We start from the raw sequence: 19892 nt of genomic DNA on the forward strand, positions 1-19892 counted from the left end.
TGCATACATATATAAATATTAATTTTGGACTGAAAGATAATCGTTCAACATGATAACAATTAAACAGCTGTAATCTGTCTCGTGCTAAGTAATGGAGCTGCAGGCAAGCTCCATAAACAGATGGTCTTACCCACCCATGCTTAATGTTAAAGACTTTTTAAAAAAGAGGTGTTGACAAATCTGAGCAAGAAGGCATAGTTTTAATGCAAATTGGCCAATTTGCAATTTAGATTACTCTAAAACTAATTTGGTCTATAGAAAAAATTAAGCTGCATTGTAAAACTGAGATGTTAGACAGCACATAGATATAGCAGGTTCCCCACCAACATAATTATTTACTAATTTCATTCAGCTAACAGAGTTTAATGGAAAAGCAGCTGGAAAAGTATTCATATTTATGGGCTTCCTATGACAGTTCCTTAATGTACTCATGGTACATGCCAGTTATATCACAAAAAATAATAGACTTTCTGAAATGGTATCTGTTCCAATCTCACAAAACAACTACTCAGACAGGAGAGGGTCACTGAACTCATTGCAAGTGAGGACAGAAAGGAAACAAAAACATGTTTTAGCACAACTGTGTTATGAAAACTTAATTACAGAGCAAATTTTCATCCAGGCTATCACCTGGGCACCAGCTGTGCATATGTGGTCTTGTATCACATTGAGATGCAGGTTGAGCTTCACAAAATAATATATGGATGTTCACCTCAGACCCACGAATGTCACTCCCAGACCAAATAAACAGCTGGCAGGTCATTTTCCATAGCTTTGCAGTAAACTGTTGATTTAACCTGTTCACACAGGGATACAGGCAATGGTAAAACATTACATTAAACCAATTTAGCAGGGCCTGTTGTGACAGGACAGGGGTAATGGTTTGAAACTAGAAGAGGGCAGATTCAGGCTAGATATAAGGAAGAATTTTTTTACAGTGAGGGTGGTGAAACATTGGGACGGGTTGCCTATAGAGGTGGCAGATGCCCCATCCCCGGGAACGTTCAAGGACAGGCTGGAGAGGGCTCTGAGCAGCCTGGTCTACTTAAAGATGTCCCTGCTCACTCACTGCAGGGAATCGGACTCCATGACCTTTAAAGGTCCCTTCCAACCAGAACCATTCCATGGTTCTATGATTACAGTTCTCAGGAGGGAAAAGACAGTAAACAATGTAGATGCCTTAAACTGTTTAGTATTTGAAACACACATTGCCAGTGTTTAGTTCAAACCTGCAAGATGCTAAACAATAGCATTAAATCTTGAGTTTTGTTAATTTTTATTAGATTCATTTCATCACAGTACTGAGCATGTATTTATCTGCTGAACATCTTTAAGATAAATATTTGGAAGTATATGTTCAGGGCAAAGACAATGACTTGCAAGTGTGGCCAACATCAGGTGTGGTACTGAAGTGGAATTACCCTGTGCCAGAGATGTGTAATGGAACAGGGGATATCGGCATCACACATCAGGTTTACTGCACTAGTCAAAACAATCTTGCCCACCTTAATATATGCATTGCTTCCAAAAAAGAAAAAAAACCCTCACCCTGATTTAGTCTATTCTGTTCTGTCTCACAAATCAAAGTATTGCAATCCTCAGCCTTAGGAAAATGCTAATGTTCAAGCCAGGTAAGCAGATATCTAAATTTTTTCTCAACACAAAAAGCACACCTTTGCAATCACCTATGATTTTGCTTCCCAATATCCTGAAGTATTGAAATAAAAACAAGAAAATGGTCTCTGGAAGCAATTAGAATTTCCTTTGGCCAAATTCCCATTTTAATATCTTGAAGTATACATAAAAATCACAGTATCTCAAGATGCAATCTAGGGTTTAAGAGATATTAGAGAGGAATAAAACTGAGGACTGCTTTTTTTTAATTAAGGAAATAAAGGTTTGGTTTTTTTTCCTTCTTCCTACCCTTTAACACATGTCAACTAATAATACAAACAGTGGGCTAACTGAAAATGAGACCGGACAGATAGTCAGCATTTAGAAATACATAAAAATCATTCGATGAGGTGCAAAACTTTTAAACTATTTTAAATGGCATTTATGCTTCACAAAAGTACCCTAATCTGTTTGATCAAATGAGTTAAGGATTCAGATGATTCAATACACATTCCAGTTAGCACCTCTGTGATTAATGCATATATATCTACTCCGTTTTGTGCATCCAGCTAGAGATCTGGCGAGCTATTCCCCTCCCAAAAAGTGATTAAAGTGCATTGCCCTTAAAATTTACAACTTCTTTGGAATATTTCTTTCACAAAGAAGTTGTAAATTTAGGCTGTTGCACTTCATGTGACTTCCAGCTAATAGCTGCAACAAACAAATATATCTGCATTTCTAAAATACTTCACACTACTTCAGCTAAATGGTTAATGACTTTTAGAAATAAGGAGGCGGTAATTGTTTATTTATAGAAGTATAAAGGAAGCGTGGGAGTCTTTCACACGTATCACGTAAATACTCTGCTACCAAGCTGAGAGTTGTAAGCAGCATAAAATGCCGGGGTTACAAATGAAGGGTGACAATAAAAAACTGGTTTGCATAGAGAAACATTCTGATGTCCCTTGTGTTCTGGAATTTATTGCTCAGAAAGAGCTGCTACTTACTTTAGGGCAGGTGAAAGAAAAGCAATTTGACCCTTCATCTGCCAAGCCGAGGAGGCAGCAATTTTTACTCCACTAAGTGGAAATACTCCTGGAAATGAGCAATAAAATGACCTCGTTCCTCCATAACACTGAGCTCCTGAAGAGAACAGCTCTAAGAGAAATAAATACAACAGCAGGCTAGAGCCTGTACCTCATTACTTGTCTTGAAGACTGTAAGGGCAATATAAACAAATCAAACTATCTTTACAGCAGCAGCCAAAAAGTAAACACCCATTTAAAGAATAAACAGGTGGGAAGACAGACCTGCTCACCCAGTGCTGAGGAAAAACTTGTTTGTGCTTAATATGTTGGAAAAATTGTTCAAGAGCAGTTCATCCGTGTATAACTACAACCCTTGAAATGCTGCCAAGGTCAGCGAGACCAACAGCAGCGCGATCTGCTGAGTAATTGCTTGTTGGCAAGTTAAAGCAGTGAAGGGAAAGGCTTTATCCTACTTCTAAAGATTTACTTTATTTTATTGTTCAGAAAGCGGTTCTCTCCCCATCTCTCTACTCTCTCTGTCAGCATGTTTTCTGGAAGCTCCTCAAAAACGTTAACCCTACCGACTCGCGCCCTGGGACTCTGCAGATGCACCTTGGTTCCCTCCTTCATGTGTCTCATTCTCATTAGCAAACAACAACAACAACAAAATCGATTGTGATTTCTGTCAAAAATAATTCACAAATCAATCTTACTACTTCACACCTGACTCCGTTCTACAAAACAAAAACTTGCCTCATCTTCTTGGCCCAGTGATGTGGGTATCAGTTAACAGAGCTGTAACAGGCCCTCGTTGTCCTTGCCCTGAAAGCTCACACCACTGTTCCCCACGCAGCAAGCACCACCATGCCGCCTCTCGGGCAGGGCTGTAACCTACCCAGGAGCACAGCCTGGGTTTTACTGGTTTCTAGATGCTCATGCCCCAGTGATGGCCCAGCTGTGCTAACACATTTGGAGTTGCAGCCCTCCCAAAACATCCATGGAAGTTCAAATTCTCCAGCCTCTTTTTAGCTTGTGACAAAAGCAAACCATACTATATCCACATCCATCAGCTCTACCGCTATTACACTTACTGACCTAACCTGTTGCTTTGGCTGTATCACCTCTTTTAACTGGCTCTCCCCCACCTTTCCAAACTATGGGGTTTTTCTACTTCCTGGATTTTTTTTTTTGACTCTTCAGATTATCTGTGACTTTCCCATCACTCAGTGTTACTCTTGCCTCTGTTTGACCTGTGGTTACCTCTTTTGCTGTCTATTCAATCCACCTCTAAGTGCTTAGCCGTGATCTTCTCACGCCTGGGGGATGTGTCCCATAAATACCTCTGCAGAGCCACGCTGTTACACCTGTTACAGCCTTTGCTGAGCTTCGTGCAATGCTCTCCACACACCTAGGTACGAGCTAGACATCTCTTGCAGTTAAGACCATTTCCAGTCCTTTGTCTGGGCTTCCTACCTGTTGTTAGGGAATAGTTTCCCTGTGTGGTTATACTGAAACAAAAACTGTTTGGATGGGACCCTCCTCCTCTTACAGACTCGCAGTGTCTTGCACAAAGGGAGATTTAGCATGGAAGGGAATTTCTTAGTGCTACAGCTATACAAAATCAATATGAAAATGATATACTTCTGGCAACTCCTCCCCTTATTTACATGCGTAATTTCTCATGCTAGTCCACTGTCAAGGCCTGTGCAGTGGAGAGGAATATCCTGCTGTATATGGGACATACAGATTGTAAATAACTGAGTAAGAGAAGCTCCATTGATAAAGGCAGAGTAATTTCAAAAGGTTTCCACGTGCTAGGACTAACCTGATTACAGAAACACAGAAGCCGTATTAAGGATGGCCTCTTCTTAATCAGCTATATTAAACTTACATTATTTATGTGTAAGAGATTTGACATCATTCTAAAATAGAGCATTATGTTGACAAGAAGATAATTTTGGGCAACTAGATCACATTTATTACAAGGTGGTAGTGACATTTTTGTGTAGGCAAGTTACTTCTTAGAGCTTCTTCCTCACGGAAGAAAAAAACAACCCCCCAAAACAATAGGAAGCATCATTTCTGAAAAAAGTAAAGCTATTAACAACAGGAAAACAGGAATCAAACAATATCTTTACAGGTTAAAAGAAAAGTAACCTCATCCTCAGCAAAAGGCAGTTAAAAGACTGAAAAAGAAATTATTCCACATCCTTTTTTGTGGCAAATGATGTATGAAAAACTGGTAAGCCACTATATAACCATTTCCTTTCTTAAAATACCCACTCCCTTACACAGGCTGACACGTGCAATATTCTGTTTGAAGAAACAAGCTTCAAAGCAATACACTTCTTATTCAGATGTGGCCAGCAGCGCTGGCTGTTTGAATTTTGCAGCGAAGACCAGGTAAAGCATTGCCAGCCTACCAATGGTACAGTGCTCGCCGTTCCATCCCTGGCTACATTCACACTTCCCGTCTTTACAGGTGCCATGCTCCGCGCAGCGGGGATGGCAGGCTCTCTGGTTGCAGGCTGCGCCCGTCCAGCCTTCCTCGCAGCGACACGTGCCACCCATGCACACGCCATGTGTGCCGCAGTCCACCGAACAGATTTCTGGATTCGAGAAAAGAAGAGGGGAGAAAAGGAGGCAGAGAGTACACACAGGAGAAAGAGGGTATGCATTAATTAGCAGCGCTGCATTTTAACTCGACATGCAAAGAACAAGAAAGGCAAAATCTCTGAAAATTAAATCAAAGGAATTTACTGTGCAAGGCAATTTCAGGTAGGACCCAACAGAATACGGAGTACAGAGTTTTATCTCTGTGCTAATGCTCACTTATTTATCCAGCTGACTTAGCGGTGCTTAAATGCCCCCTCAGTTAACAGCTCTTCTGTTAGCTCCAAGTAATTTTCAGTCATATGTTTTGTGATCACATATGTCTTGAAGAGTATATACCTTTTCTATCTTAGATTATATGGCACTTAGACCTAGCAGAACGTACAGTGTACTCCTAGCGACTCATGTAACATAGACCTAGGTCACTGTGGCTCCAAGTGAAAATCTAGTATTAATGAAAGTTCGTTTTAACAAGGTTTCCTGCTCCCTGGTTGTTTTTTTTTTTTTTCAAAGTAAAAATGTGCCATTTGTGACACATTTTTTCATTATAAAGAATCAGCCTTAGTGAGACAAATTAGTACTATGCTGACATACTGACACATCTGTTAAATATAAAAGATGATTCTCTTTTACTTTCAGTAAATTTGTATCAGTGACAGCTACGAACAGTCTGGTTTAAATAATAGATTGTTAAAAAAATACATCAACATACAGCAATTTAACTTGTCGTTTACATATAGTAACAGGATCTCATAAGTGATAGAATAATTGAAAAATATGTTAACAGCCAAAGGTAGTCTGAGGCCAAACAACGCATGTTAAGTCTCAGCTAATACACGATGATAATTTAGACTGCCAGATTTTGCATTTACAGTTTTGGTTCATTTAGTCAGACTCCAGCAAACTTTTCCTCTGCTAAGCAGACAACAGAAAAACAAGAGGAGATGCGATACAGCCTGAGGGGCTGCTTTAGTTCCTTGGCATACAGCTGGCTGTAACCACGTACTAGTTCATAAAAGTACTGTATTTAGTTTTTTTTTTCTTGTAAAAGGCAACAAACATTTCAGTAATAAAAGACTGAAATTATTTTCAAGAGCAAAAGAGAGAAGCATTCAGCGCAAGAAAGGTTTCCAGTTTCCCACTCGACAGTGTTTTTCTTCCCCATAGAGAATAACCCACTGTATCAAAGTGCTGTGGAACATTAAACACGGTATCAAAAAGCTGTGACATTTCCCACAAGAAACAGTCCAAAACTTTTACGGAGAAAGACAGCTGTAACTTCCCCCTCCTTTTTTTTTTTTTTTTTCCCCCCCCTATACAGCATTTTATATGTACCTTGAATTAAATTTTTGATTAAGAGATGCAAGATGGTTTGATTAACTTCAGAGTCGCAAAATGTCAACGCAGCTCCAAGTAAGAAAGGTTTATTTCTCTTCAATCTAATCAATTTTTCATTAGGGTGAAGGTGTTTATCAGCTTTTAGCACACTAGCTTTGAGCAAGGTACGTCAATCTTTGTAATGAATTTATTAATTAGAGTTAATTTAATTGAAGTGGAATTGAAGGGCTAATTAACGGACAAACTGCTGATGAAGACAGAGGAAAGCTCTGCTGATTTCAAACCTATAAAGCCCTCTGATGGAAATAACACAATTCTTTTTTTTCATCTAGCAGCGTAACAAAATGTTTATGGGTAAGATTTACTTTTTTAGCGTACCACTCTGAAGGTCATTTTGCACAACTTCAGCGAATAGTCTATGAGTACTTTTACAGAGCTCTTCTATGAGTTTGACACTTTTGAAATATTTGAGGAGATCAGAAATATTTTATGTTATCTTAATGACAAATCGTTCCTTGAAACGTAAGTAAAAGATGGAGCATAAGTGTATCGTCAAGAAACAGGGGAGTCATGTTTTGCCTGAGAACTAGAAAGGGTCTCTCATAAAAAGCCATTTTTAGTCCTAGAAATGTTCAGAGAAGGCTTTTTTCCTTCTAAACAAATTAAAAGAAGACAGCATATCCTTCTCTCTGTCACTTTTTCTTGAATGTTTGGAACTCCATCCTATCACTCTCATATGCATAAACCATTACAGAGTTATCACAGATCCTGGTCTGGAAGTACATTTGTTTTAAAAAGATGGTTCCTCATGAAAAAGTTACATTTATTCATAAGTTGGCATAGACCCAGCTAGCCCATGTGTTCAGTTTTCATTAACAAAATCATCTGAGCTGTTATATGAACTGTTTTAGACAAATGTATGTCTTGCAGTTAGCCATGACTTCTCTTTTGATATGTGACTACCAGTACGCTGAAAGCCCGTATTTGTCAAAAGACTGCTGTAACACTTCAGAAATATTTAGATTCTGTTCTCTGTGACAGTACCTCCAGACATTTCCTCCTTTTGTTTCTAGGCTCAGATTACAGTTTTAATAAGCTGTTTCTGACTTTAAGAAATCCCTCTGCTTCTTCACTCCTACCAACTCCTTCCACTCTGGCAGCCTGCGCCCTTCCTCGAAAGCTGTTTAGAATTCACTCTTGCATTCCTTTGCCTTCAAACTTGAACACTGTCTGTTTTTCAATAAAAATACCTCCAATTAGCTGGAGAGATTTAAAAAATGTGATTGTCTCTAGTTTCACTAGCATAGTTTTAAGTTTCTAAATAAGATGTATTAGGTAAGATGATACTTAGATCCATTTGTCGTACTAAGAACATTTTGTACTTGCACGTGAAGTACTTGAAGTTATCAGGTGAAGGCAGCTAGAAGATACCAACAAATACACTGACTTTCAAATGCTTCAAATTCATCAATTATTTCGAACCTTTGAAATCTATTCACGGTTCATGCCGAAGTCAACTCAAAGATTTCCATCAGCTCAGCAGGTCAGGTCCTAAGACAATGATGTCACTAAAATGCTGCTATTCAAGATGCCATCATTTTACAAAATGCGAGTGCTTTTAACCCTTACCATTGGAGCAATCTGGACCTGTCCAGTTGGGGTCGCAGGTGCAGGTACCACTCTCTTGAAGGTAGGTGCCATGGCCAGAGCACTGGTCAGAGCACATTGTCTTCAGGATTTCACAGTTGTTGCCACCCCAGCCTGGGTTGCAGTGGCACTCACCGTGGATGCACATGCCGTGGCTGGAGCAGGCTGGGTCCAAGCAATCCGCTACGGGGAGATGAGAAAGGTCAGCTTCAGCTTGTCAGTCCTAACAACAGTAATCAACCCCTAGATGCTCACGACGCTTTGGGGCTTAATCCACATTGTAAGACCCTGTGAAATAGGCAGCATTGCACTCATCTTAAAAGTAAACGTTAGCAGCCTGAGGCCGAGAAGTTCACCTGTGTTTTACTGCAACAAGTAAGGAAAAGACAGAGTGGACCAAGCCACCTTGGTGCCAGCCTCCCTTCCCCGGCTACAAGGTAAATCACTCTTTATCATCATTAATCACATCGCAGCAATTTTCTTTGTAAAAACACCTCGCTTCCACATCACTTTCTGGTATCGTGAAATTTGTGCGTGCACATAACTGACGCCAAGACATTTACAGGCCACTGTAACCACCGAGTTAACAGAGAACCTTTCAAAGTTTGCTAATTTTTCAAAATTACAACAAGATTGGCTTTGGGTCTTGGGCAACTGATTTCTGTTCTGCCTAATCACAGTGTAACAAGTGCTGGACTCCCTGCAGCACTCTGCATCAACTGACCTGATCCACCGCTACAGAGTTCTGACAGCTGTACAGGACCCTCAACTTGTTTCAGAAATGAGTTGCAGACTGTCTATCTGTCTTAATTCACTTTAATGTGCTTTAGATGACGAGATTTAATTTAGCAATTTGACTCAATAAAATGTTACACTTGTAGGGTCAATGGCCTGAAAATTTAATTCCAGAGACTTAATTGCATTACTTTGTACACGGAGATCAATAAAATCAATTTGATTGAGGAAGAAAATGGCACTTTTTCCTCCCTAAAAAAATAGAATGTAAAATGAACTGCATTTTGCAGCACACCCGAACGAGTATTATTAAGCACATCTCTGGTATACAAAAATGATGCATCATTTTTCACTTTGAGGCATTTGAATCAGCACTTTCTACAATGTGGTTGGTGGAAAAGATCATTAACAAATACAACAGATCGACTTATTCTATACTGTGAAAATTCAGTAAGTCTTCCTGTATTCCGACATCTATTTTTTGTGAGCTTTCTTCTTAGCTGACCTCAGCTAAAAAAATAAATAAAAATATACTGGCAAGCAAAAAGATGTCTCACACTATTAAGAATTTTCCCATTGATTACTTGAGGATAAATAAAAGTATAATAATTCTGTAGAATTCAGTGATACTAGTGATTCCCAAACTTGATTTTTAGTATTCTAAAATGACTTTTCAAGAAACAGCATTAGCGCCTACGACCTAGATCTTGCAAAATCAATAGAGCTGGATGTGCCAGCTGGAAACCTGACCAACAACAGCGGGTGCTGGGGTAAATATTTACTCATTTACCTTCTTCACAGTTTTCTCCTTTATATCCAGAGTTGCAGGCACAAGAGCCCATGATGCAAATGCCCCGGCCCCCACACTGGGGATCGATGCACTGAGTTGCAGGCACATCACACTCGGTGCCCTTCCAGCCGCTGTAACACAGGCAGCGTCCTTTGGAGTACTGCCCATTGCCACTACACAGCACTGGGCAGGCTGCTGTGAAATAAAACACGGCAGTACAATGAAAACCAACTTCTTCACCAACGCTTTGCAAAGAACATTTAATCAGCAAGACACACGCCAGTTGCTTTGCTGACGTATCTGTCTTCTTGCTCACTTCAACTGACTCTAGAAAAAGCACTGGGCTGATTTACCTCTTGAACAATCGGGACCCAGAAACCCAGGAAAACAATGGCAGGATCCAGAAACACATTCGCCGTTACCATGGCAATTTCGGGGGCATTCCACCACAGACTCTACAGGGAAAAAAAGGAGGATAATTCACAGCTGCCTACCACATGAAGTACCTATCATTTGAACCACTACTAACTGACAGCCTGCTCTCGCTCCCAGAGAAGTGTTTACATTTGGTTTGTTTGAAGAGCACAAATAGCTGTGATTTTCTGATGCTGATGCCTCTAGTATCTCAGGACATTGCATTCCAACAAAAAAGCTAAACTTACAATGGTAAACCCATATGAGCTCCACACTTAAAATTCAGCCTGTGCCATTTAACAAATATTCAAAATAGCGTCCTCCTTTCTAGCACTGCTTTACAAGAAGGTACGCTCCTTGTGCCTTAGATCAAGTAATTAAAATACATATTCTGCATTTTACTCTAAGCAGCAAAAGAAACAGTATGAATGGAAAACCTGTGAAAAAAAGGCAGATCATTTAACTACAAAAACCTATCTCTCTGTTCCTAAAAAACCTGACCAGAGTCTAGCATTTGGTAAGAGCTTTGAAGATTATGCTTACCTATAATTATGGTATTAAAAGACACCTGCTCCGCATTTTTCCCATCATTATAAAAGGCCAGGTGCCAGATGCCAGAATCCAAATACTGGATAAAACCTGCCTCGTGGAGACTGACAGACCTTGCCTGCCGCCCTGCTCGCTCTGACTCCAGTAGGTTGCGTTGCTCCCTCGCAATCAGCCGGCTGCCATCCAGGAGCTCCACAAAGTCATACTGCAGGGAGGAACAGACAGGAGCTTGACAAGTCACAGGATGACCCACCACACTTCCAGCTTCCCCACAACACCTTGACAATATGCTTGTGTTTCGACCAAGAGTTCCCTTTTGGAGCAGGGAAGCAAGAGTTGAAACCGACACTCGCTTATTTCTTCGCCCCTTGCTAAGACTTCAAACAAAATTTCCAACTAGACCTCGTGCTTATTAGAGCGGCTTTTTTGGGGACAAGCGGCCAATGAACCTATTACGTATACTGGGGGCAGAAAACGTCAGTTGAAATGAGTCTGCAGGCACGACTGCCACCTGAATCACAGGTGACAACTAACTTTCAGAGTTATATATACATGAGTTTATAATAATACCCAACATGAATACTCTACTCTGCTTTTCCTTTAGTTTCAGATGAAGGATTAAACTGCTCAATCCCCCTTTTGGACGGTTTGGGATTCTGGAGGAAGGAGAGCAAGAGCTTTACTTCCTATCACAGAAGCCCAAAAGAGGAGATGGAAAGCATAAAACATAGCAACTGTTGAAAATGACAAACTGACCAAACATACGGTACCTCAGGTCAATGGACAGCACAGACTGTATTGTTAAGAACCATCAGTGGGGCCTGGAAAAATGTAGCAGCATCTCAGCTGACACAAGCAGCAGACTCACAACACGAGGTTTTATGCATGTCGGTCTTAACTAGGGCTAACAGCACCTGGAGAGCTGATCTGCTCTGGGCCTGGCACTGGTTTACACTGTCTGGGGGTCTGCTCTCATGGCTTTAAAGATGTCTTCTGCACGTTTATCATGTAAAATCAATGAGTATACAGGAAAATTAAAGAGGCAGGAAAATTAAAGAGCGCTCTTGCTTGTGGTAGAGCGTCTCTGCTTTTCCCGCAGAGTCTTTTCACAGGTTCACTTCTACTGACACGTTTATTGTATGAAGTGAAGAGTAAGACATAAACCTTCAATCTTCCCACACGGTAGAGATCTCTCTCAAACGGAATTACATCCAGAGCCCATAAAGGAAAGGCCAGTATGTGAAACCACTTATTCACTTGAGCTAGGATAACATCAGTTACTGGGACCAGAGAATGAGTGGGTTTACACCCTGACTTGTGACCTTCAGAAACTGCTCCCAGGACAAAGGAAAACATGATAGCCTTTGTCCTGGAACAAGGGTTTAAGTACTTATGTTCTCTTCCTGAAATTGCAGGCCAAAATTCACTGCTATTGTAAGAATGTTCCTCCCTAGTCATCAGAATAATCTTCCTACCAGTCAGCATGTGAAGGAAATGCAGAGTTAATATGCGTCTATCAACACCTGAGACACTTTTCTAGCTACGTCTGAACCAGCAGAATAGAAGATAATACGGTTAGGATGTGCAGAAGCTGGTACCTTGCTTGGTATGCTGTGACTCTGTATGTACTGTACCGCATGAAAATGTATGCAACTGTTTTGGGAGAGCAACCATTATTCAAAATCATTCAACATTCTCATCTTTTAGAGAATTAATATTTATCTTCATTTTGTGCGAGGGAGAAAAACAATTTTCTCCTCCCTCCTGACTCAAGAACACTTCTTTCTGGTTGCGTTTTTCACTAATATTTTAAAAAAGAGAAAGGTCAGGGAGTTCTGAGTTTTAACAAGTCTTTTATGGACACTAGAAGCAAGCCTGTAATTTGTATACTGCAGAGGATCCTTTTTTGTAGGAGGACAATTTCAGAGTAAAACCTATTTTTGATACAGGAACAAGTGATTATAGCACTTGATTGACTAACGGCTAATAAGCATGGTACAATTAATGATTTTGTATTTGTAATGTAATAAGGACATAAGCTGTTATCAGAACACCATTTTAGACTACGTTTTAAAAGCCATACAGACAGGAATTTACTGTTCACTCTGTCCCCCAGTGAAAACCAGTAACTGATCTTCACCCTTTTAAAGGCTTTTTTTTTTTAATATTTAGGACAAGATAACAGAAACAGACTGGAAAAACAATTGTCTTCATAAGCCAGACACACACCAATTTTATTTTACTTCTATGAGGATAAGTTAATTTATATTGAGTCTAAAAGTGCTGATTTGCCCCACCATTCCATTCAGCTTTGCTTTAAACCAAAGTCCTTTTTTTTTTTTTTTTTATTCTTAAAGCCTCTTTAAATAAACATATTGATTCTCTGACTGCAATGGAACTGACATTTCTAGAAAGTGTCACAAAGACTTTCAGGTTTGCATTGATTGGGTTTTGAACGGACAGCCACCGTCAATTATTTCTGGTTGATTTATTTATGATTCCCCAGAAAGAGAGAACTATGCATCTCAGATCAGTCTGTGACGCACACGTGGTGGCTGTGCTTGAGACCGATTTCAGTACCTAAAGAGAATACAGAAACACAACCGAAATTCTGTCCTGATTGCAACACATTAAACCACTTCTTACATGCTGTATCCCTATTATTTTGGATTGTGGGACAGAACATGAGTTAAATTTGCTGCCTTCTGTTATTATTTTATGATTAAATGCTAAGCGACTGATAAGAATGATTTAGATGCAGGTGCTGCTCCAAGACAAGGGTATAAACAAGAAGTCTTCTTCCCATCTCTCCCAAGTTCATTTCTATCGTACTTCCATTATGTCCCTTGCACCGGTAGGATAACTGGCATCTAAGGTTGTACAGCTACGGAAAGATAGAGGCTAGTTTCCTCTTACTCACTGTCTGGTTTTACCTGGATTACAAGAGGTGGGTAAAGTGGCAAAGAGTCTGTAAGAGAAGTGGAAAACGAGGTGGCAAATGTAATATGCAAGTTTTGCATTACAGCCAAAGGTGACATGGTGACACTCATAGAAACACTGAAGCTGCAGGGAGGGAGCTAAAGAAGATACTGGTGTGCGGTCACACATGTAGGGTATCACAGGCACACGAGCAAAGATATTGGAGGGGGACAGCTGGTAAGGAAACTTTACAAATGCTGGCAGAGTGCAGGTAGTGATCAGTTCTCTATTACTTAACGTTAAGATCTAAAAATTCAAATACTGCCGTTTGAGGAACAGGCAGCAGTTGCTCATTTACATAAATTTTGTTATTAGCACTTGTCACTCTGTGACTAGGAGATAAGGGCATTCAAAAGACACAGACATGAAGTGATATATATGGGTGAGATCCAACTTTTCAAAGTCCTCATGAAACAACCCTTGCTTTACACATCCAGAGATGGGCTTTGACCCAACTTCTATCATTTTGGCATGAGATCTTGGAGCTATGGTAGACAGATCTATGGAAACATCAGCTCTACGAATCAAAAAAGCAAGCAAGCAGACATCTTAAGGCATTATATGAAACCATCACAGTTACATATCTGCTATGTTCTGTGCTCTTCTGGTTTCCCCATCTCCCCAGTGGATAACATTCAGAAAAGGACAAGGACGATCGAAGGGTTGAAGCAGCTTTCATACAAAGAATGAGAAAACAGACTGGAAAAATATAATTCATTGAGGACACTAAAGATCTATAAATCAAGGGTGGCAGGGAGAAGAAATCGGTGAGAAACTCTCCACTGCCTCTTCCAAACTCTACCAACAGGGTGTCAAACTAAAACCCCCAGGAGGCTGCCTCAAAGCACACTGAGGATAGTGTAAGATGTGTAGTTAAGCCATGAAACTCCTTGCTGCAAATGTCACGTATGCTAAAAGGTTCCATAGGTTCAAAGGTGATGATGCAAATTCACAGGAAAAAAGAATCTATCAAAGGTTGTAAAAAATAAAGACAGCATCTTTGACTCGGGATGTCCTTCAGCCTTAAAATGCTGGAGGTCAGGAGTGTGTTGTAGGAAGAGTAACTACAAATCTGTCATGCTGCTGTATTAATCTCTATGTACTGCTAATGGCCACCGTCACAGAGAGAATGCTGAGCTAGATGGGCCTTTGATCAGACCTGGCATGGACATTCATGTGTTTTTCTAACATGCTCCCATGACACTTGGAGCTACACAAATAAGCTGCCTTGTCTGATGGAAGGATGCAGTAAAGCCCAGCATCAGCTGCTAGTCTGCCCCTAACAGCTATGCCTGGCCTGCAGTTCAGCATTTCTGTCAGGAAAAGCCATAAGGGTTAGGGGAAATAAGAAAGCAATAAACAGATGTTATGTGTGCAGACCCCTGAACGTTCTGTTTCATTAGATGTCCTTTTGCCTAAATACCTTGTTTTGTTTAGATAAGCTACTTTGTTAAAATACATATTTTACCAAGTATCAGTTGTGTCTTCATCGAAGTCCTGTGATTAGAACTTTGTTGCAGAAAGGCCTGAACTGTTGAGAGGTCTCTTACTCCATTTTTGCCCCCATGTGTAGGAGCATAGCAACAAAAAAAAAAACCCAACAACAAACCCCAACTGCTCACTGGAACTGCTTTTTTAAGAGATTACATACATGCTTTATTTCAGGCACCTAAACTAGACACCATTGGATTCAAGGCCATATAAACATTCTGATAACCCTGCACCTTTGGGAACCTTCGGCAGCCCTTAGATGTTCACTAGGGTATGCTGATAAGTAAGCATGCCTGATTTTTCAAGGTATCAAATGTCAGTCAAACAGTCTGTAAAAAATACGCTAATTAGATACCAGGCAAAACCAGGACAAGAGTGCTTGACCTGTATCCTGGGAACAATATATCCAGGATGTCACCCAATCTACAGAAGATACAGTAGCAGGATTAGCATATGATTCTTTCTGTTGTATCGCACTTAAACATGAATAAGCACTTGGGCAATAACAATCCAAAGGGAAAGGAGCCTGTGCAACACAGATGGTGGGGAAACAGATTTAGTGATCTCCCTTTCCCGAGTTTTTGAATAAAGGGCACCCCGTATTTCAATCTTTTGCAAGGATAAGGGATCAAGTCAGGATCATTTTTCATAGATACATCTACTTGCACAACTTCTCATATAAATGCACAGCCCAGATCAGCTTCTTCAGTTCTATTCATTCTTGCCACACATGTATTCCCCTAGCTCCTGTTACTATTGTTATCATTGAGATGGCATTTGTATTCCAAACGTCTATTTCCAATGGCTGATAACTTTCTGAATCAATTTTCTTTGAGCTAGAATTTCTTGTGCTTGTTGTCAGCCTGAGGGTGGGTATTCATATGTGGAGGTCTAAAAAAAATCCATTTAATCATTTTTATGAGGATCAAATTTTTAAATAAACATAAGTGCATTTCCTGTGTTCAGTAAATTGTTTGTAGTTTAATGGAAACTAAACTAAAAGAATAAAGCTAATGTAACGTTTTAAGGTTTTAGCTGCATGGAACTCCTTTGCTGACCCTAATTCTTCCTCTTTGGTTTGTGACTGCTAGATAGGCAATATAATTAACATTATTTCTATGTTCTAGGTCTTTTAGAAGTTATCCTTGAACAAAAAACCAAAATAAATTTAAACAGTACAGTAGCAGGCAAATAAAAACTAAAAAATGTGGAATTAAAATACAATATTTGATATATGGATTTGCTGTTGCAACTGTTTAAGACATAGCCCGTCACGCTTCCTTCCAATTATACCATTAGGTTGCCACACTTGAAGAGTTGTGTCCGGGGCAAATCCATACACTTTAAAAAAAATAAATCAGTGAGACGTTGCAGAATTCTCTAAATGGGGGTCGAAGAGCATGAGCTCAACTCCCATTTCAGGTGGAAAAAATGGTTCAGAGCCAGCACTTGGACAAATATTGAGCTGAAAGAGATTTAAACTTGGGGCATCTTACATCTTAAAAATAAAATCTGAATACAAGTGATTCTAAAGTACTGTCTTGGACAATGATTCTCCCTTTCCTCTGCTAATCCAGAAGACTATTCATTCTTTTATACTTCAGCTTTTCTACAGCTATGAGTAAAAGGTGTTTCCTTGTTACTAACCAAAGGCATGAACAAACCTTCTAAGGAGTGCAGCAGAATAAATCCTCTGGGGCACTTAAGAACAAAGTTTCAAGACACTAGATGTCTAGTGAAGACTGATACTTCTACATTCCCAGTTCACTGTATCTCCATAGGCATGTATTATATTTTTTTCTTTTACGTATTTATTTAGTGAGACACCAAGCTGTAAGTACAGTAGCATTTGCTTTCAGAACAAACTGAAACATCACTGAAAAACTGTTGGCTTCTTGCTTGGAAATTTGGCTAACGTGGTGTTTGCCAGGCACTTTTGGTGACGTGTGTGGCCATAAGATGCAGTTTCGGTTTGCTTGGGTTTTTAAAGATACGTGTATATACCACAGAAGAAAACCCCCACACCTATAAATTCTGCATGAATCACTCCATATGTAAAGCATCATCATTGCTCACAGCATACAGAACAGCTCATAAATAAAAATACCTGCCCACCCCCCACAACCCCACCCACCCCCAACTTGGATCCCATCACTTACAATATTATAAACCTTTTGGACATCACATGAGATCAATAAAGTATAGAAGGTAAAAATAAAAATCGGCAAAATGGAAAAGGATGCAATCCTGAGAAAGAAAGAAGATAAAAAAGATACATGCTCATAGTTTTCAATAACATGTCCTACTTTTAATGCAAGCAGCTCTCACCTGAGTGTGTGAAGGTGGTAAGCCTTTTCGGCCATATACTCCAATCAATGCATCTTTCTGAAGGGATATATTGAATTTTAGAAATTGTGGCTGATCAATGAAGAGTTGTGATCTCCAAAAAATCCCAGGGGGAACTTCTTGTATTGCTCTTCGGCCTATATCAAGTTCTCCAGAATCTATAGTGTTGTTTTCTTGTGCAAATCCCCCTAATTTTCCTGACAGGTTAGAATAAAAAGAGATCAAAAATCAGTATTCCTTTCTTGCTTTCAATCATTCTTCACATAAACCATCAAATATTTAGATTCACCCCTAAAATGTTACCTGACAATCCTTCTGAAATGTAAGATCCCAGGGAATTTATTGATTTGGAAATAAAAAGGCAAAGATAGCAGAAATACTTACAAAGTGAAAACGCTGTAACTTCCCTAAGCCCTAAAATTCTGAAAACTATTAGGATCTACATTAAACTGTTCATTTTTTTCACCAGGTATTTTAACAGGGGTTTTCCAGCATAAAGTCTTACACTAAAAAAATTTAAGGTAAAGGTAAATGCAGCATACAGATTTGAGGAGTAATAGATGCATATTCATATATATATATATATTCATCTATCAATAGATGCATAATCAGCAGTCAAGAGAACTACTACAGTCTTTCCGACATAAAACATCAGAGCATTTACACAATACTAACAACATCTACAGCTCTGGATTCCTATTTTTTATTTTTGTCCCATCCCCCCTCAAAAGGCAACGTTTCCTGCTCCATTGTGCCAATGTCCTTATGCCTTCACACCCCATAATGCCTATATCCTCTGCACTGCCTGGCCTCAGCTGCAAGCTCGTTACCACCTCCTTATCCACAGTCTCCTGAATAAAATGTATTATAGCATGTCGAAGTCTAGTACTTTCACTATTTTCTGCATCACCAATATGTCTTTATCCTGCAGGCCAATTACTAGGAATAAGAACACAGCACTGAAGGAAGGGCATTAATGACTTTTCTCTATAAAGCATTTGTCTAACTGCCAGTTAGTCTTGTAATCAGAGGCCAGTGATGATGGCTTGGAAATGCCCAGAAGAAGCAGAGCAGCTAACATGCAAAAGACACACCATGTCAAATACTAACACCAAAAACCTGGACTGCTGGTTGTGGCATTAAAAAAGAAGAAAATAAAGTCATACGCTTCAGATACCCTCGACAAACCTTTTAATCAACTGGGTTACTCCAGGCACCAGAGACTGAATCTGTGCTGCACCTGGAGTACAGGCCAGTACCACTCAATCTGCAAGGCTCTGGGCCATCCTAGTGAAGCACCTTCACGTAAATCAAAGAGTAAAACTGCTCTAGGGCAAGCTGCTGACGCTGCAAGGCTCTGGGCTGGATGCTATGGACAGCACAGGTCTGTGACAGCTCTGCGACCTCCACACTGCCCCTGGTTATACCACACAGGCACACACTAAATCCAGCAAAGATTACAAACCTTTCGCAAAGCTTGTAAGCAAACAACTTCTGGTTCAGTTGTGGTAGCATCTTCTACCTGCCACATTGGTGGGAGACAGAACTACTAAGACCGATGCACTAAAGAAGTGCTTTGCCCAAACATTCACCACCCAGCTTTAAGACCTGGGATGGTTTACATGAGTCTGAGTCAAGTTTGCTTGAGGCCAACGATTCAGATCTGATATTCAGGCACTAAGACCACGCTGTGCAGCCAGACACAGGCAGTCTTGGAAGCTGGTACCACGGTCAAAGCCTATTTTGATCTGATGGGATCAGTGCTGTCAAATCCAGTCTAAGATGCAAAGATTTGTCAAAGAACTTGCTTACCAACACATGTCAACTCTGGAGTATGCTGCATTTAAGCAGCTGGCACATCAAGGTGAGCCTTGGGTGAAGCAATATAAAGAAAAATGGAACTGTAGTTACAATCTTACAGACTGCTGTGTTTTAAACCAATTTATACTTTTTTTCTCCAGCAGCTAGTCTATTATAAAGATAGAACTAAACCCATCTGAGAGTGATAAGCATGTTCAAGGGATGCTGCCTTGTTTGTGTACCAGTGTTCTGAAGAACTGACAACGCTCTGTCGCTGCCCTGTCTATTATGTTCAAATTCTACATTATTCATCATTTGATGGAACAAAGTGACACAACCTTTTTGCAAACATTTAGACCTTAAAAAAACAGATTAAAATCTGAAATGCCAGGTGAGGTCACTGATTGATCCGCGCCACTTTTTGTGCATCGGAGATGAACAGAGACTGCTGCTGAATTAAACAGGCACAGAAGCACTACTGAGAGGCCTTGAGTGGGGGCTTGCGTCATCATCAGAGCTGTGCCACAATGGTGTTGCAGTCACTGAAA

The 19892-nt window shown here is 40.0% G+C and overlaps 1 protein-coding gene across 6 annotated transcripts in view; it reads right to left on the reverse strand.

Annotated features, from left to right (window-relative positions):
- The window catches only part of TENM3 (teneurin transmembrane protein 3), a 323322-nt gene that overhangs the window by 73273 nt on the left and 230157 nt on the right, over window positions 1-19892 (reverse strand). For all 6 annotated transcript variants that reach the window (XM_037399302.1, XM_037399311.1, XM_037399292.1 and 3 more), the window contains 6 exons: window positions 17527-17741; window positions 10723-10933; window positions 10119-10220; window positions 9766-9960; window positions 8223-8423; window positions 5066-5251 (listed from right to left, as the gene is read on the reverse strand). In XM_037399302.1, coding sequence (XP_037255199.1) covers window positions 5066-5251; window positions 8223-8423; window positions 9766-9960; window positions 10119-10220; window positions 10723-10933; window positions 17527-17741 — 1110 coding nt within the window. The remainder of the gene's footprint in view (window positions 1-5065; window positions 5252-8222; window positions 8424-9765; window positions 9961-10118; window positions 10221-10722; window positions 10934-17526; window positions 17742-19892) is intronic.

The sequence above is a fragment of the Falco rusticolus genome, chromosome 1 (assembly GCF_015220075.1).
Source record: "Falco rusticolus isolate bFalRus1 chromosome 1, bFalRus1.pri, whole genome shotgun sequence".
NCBI lineage: Eukaryota > Metazoa > Chordata > Aves > Falconiformes > Falconidae > Falco > Falco rusticolus.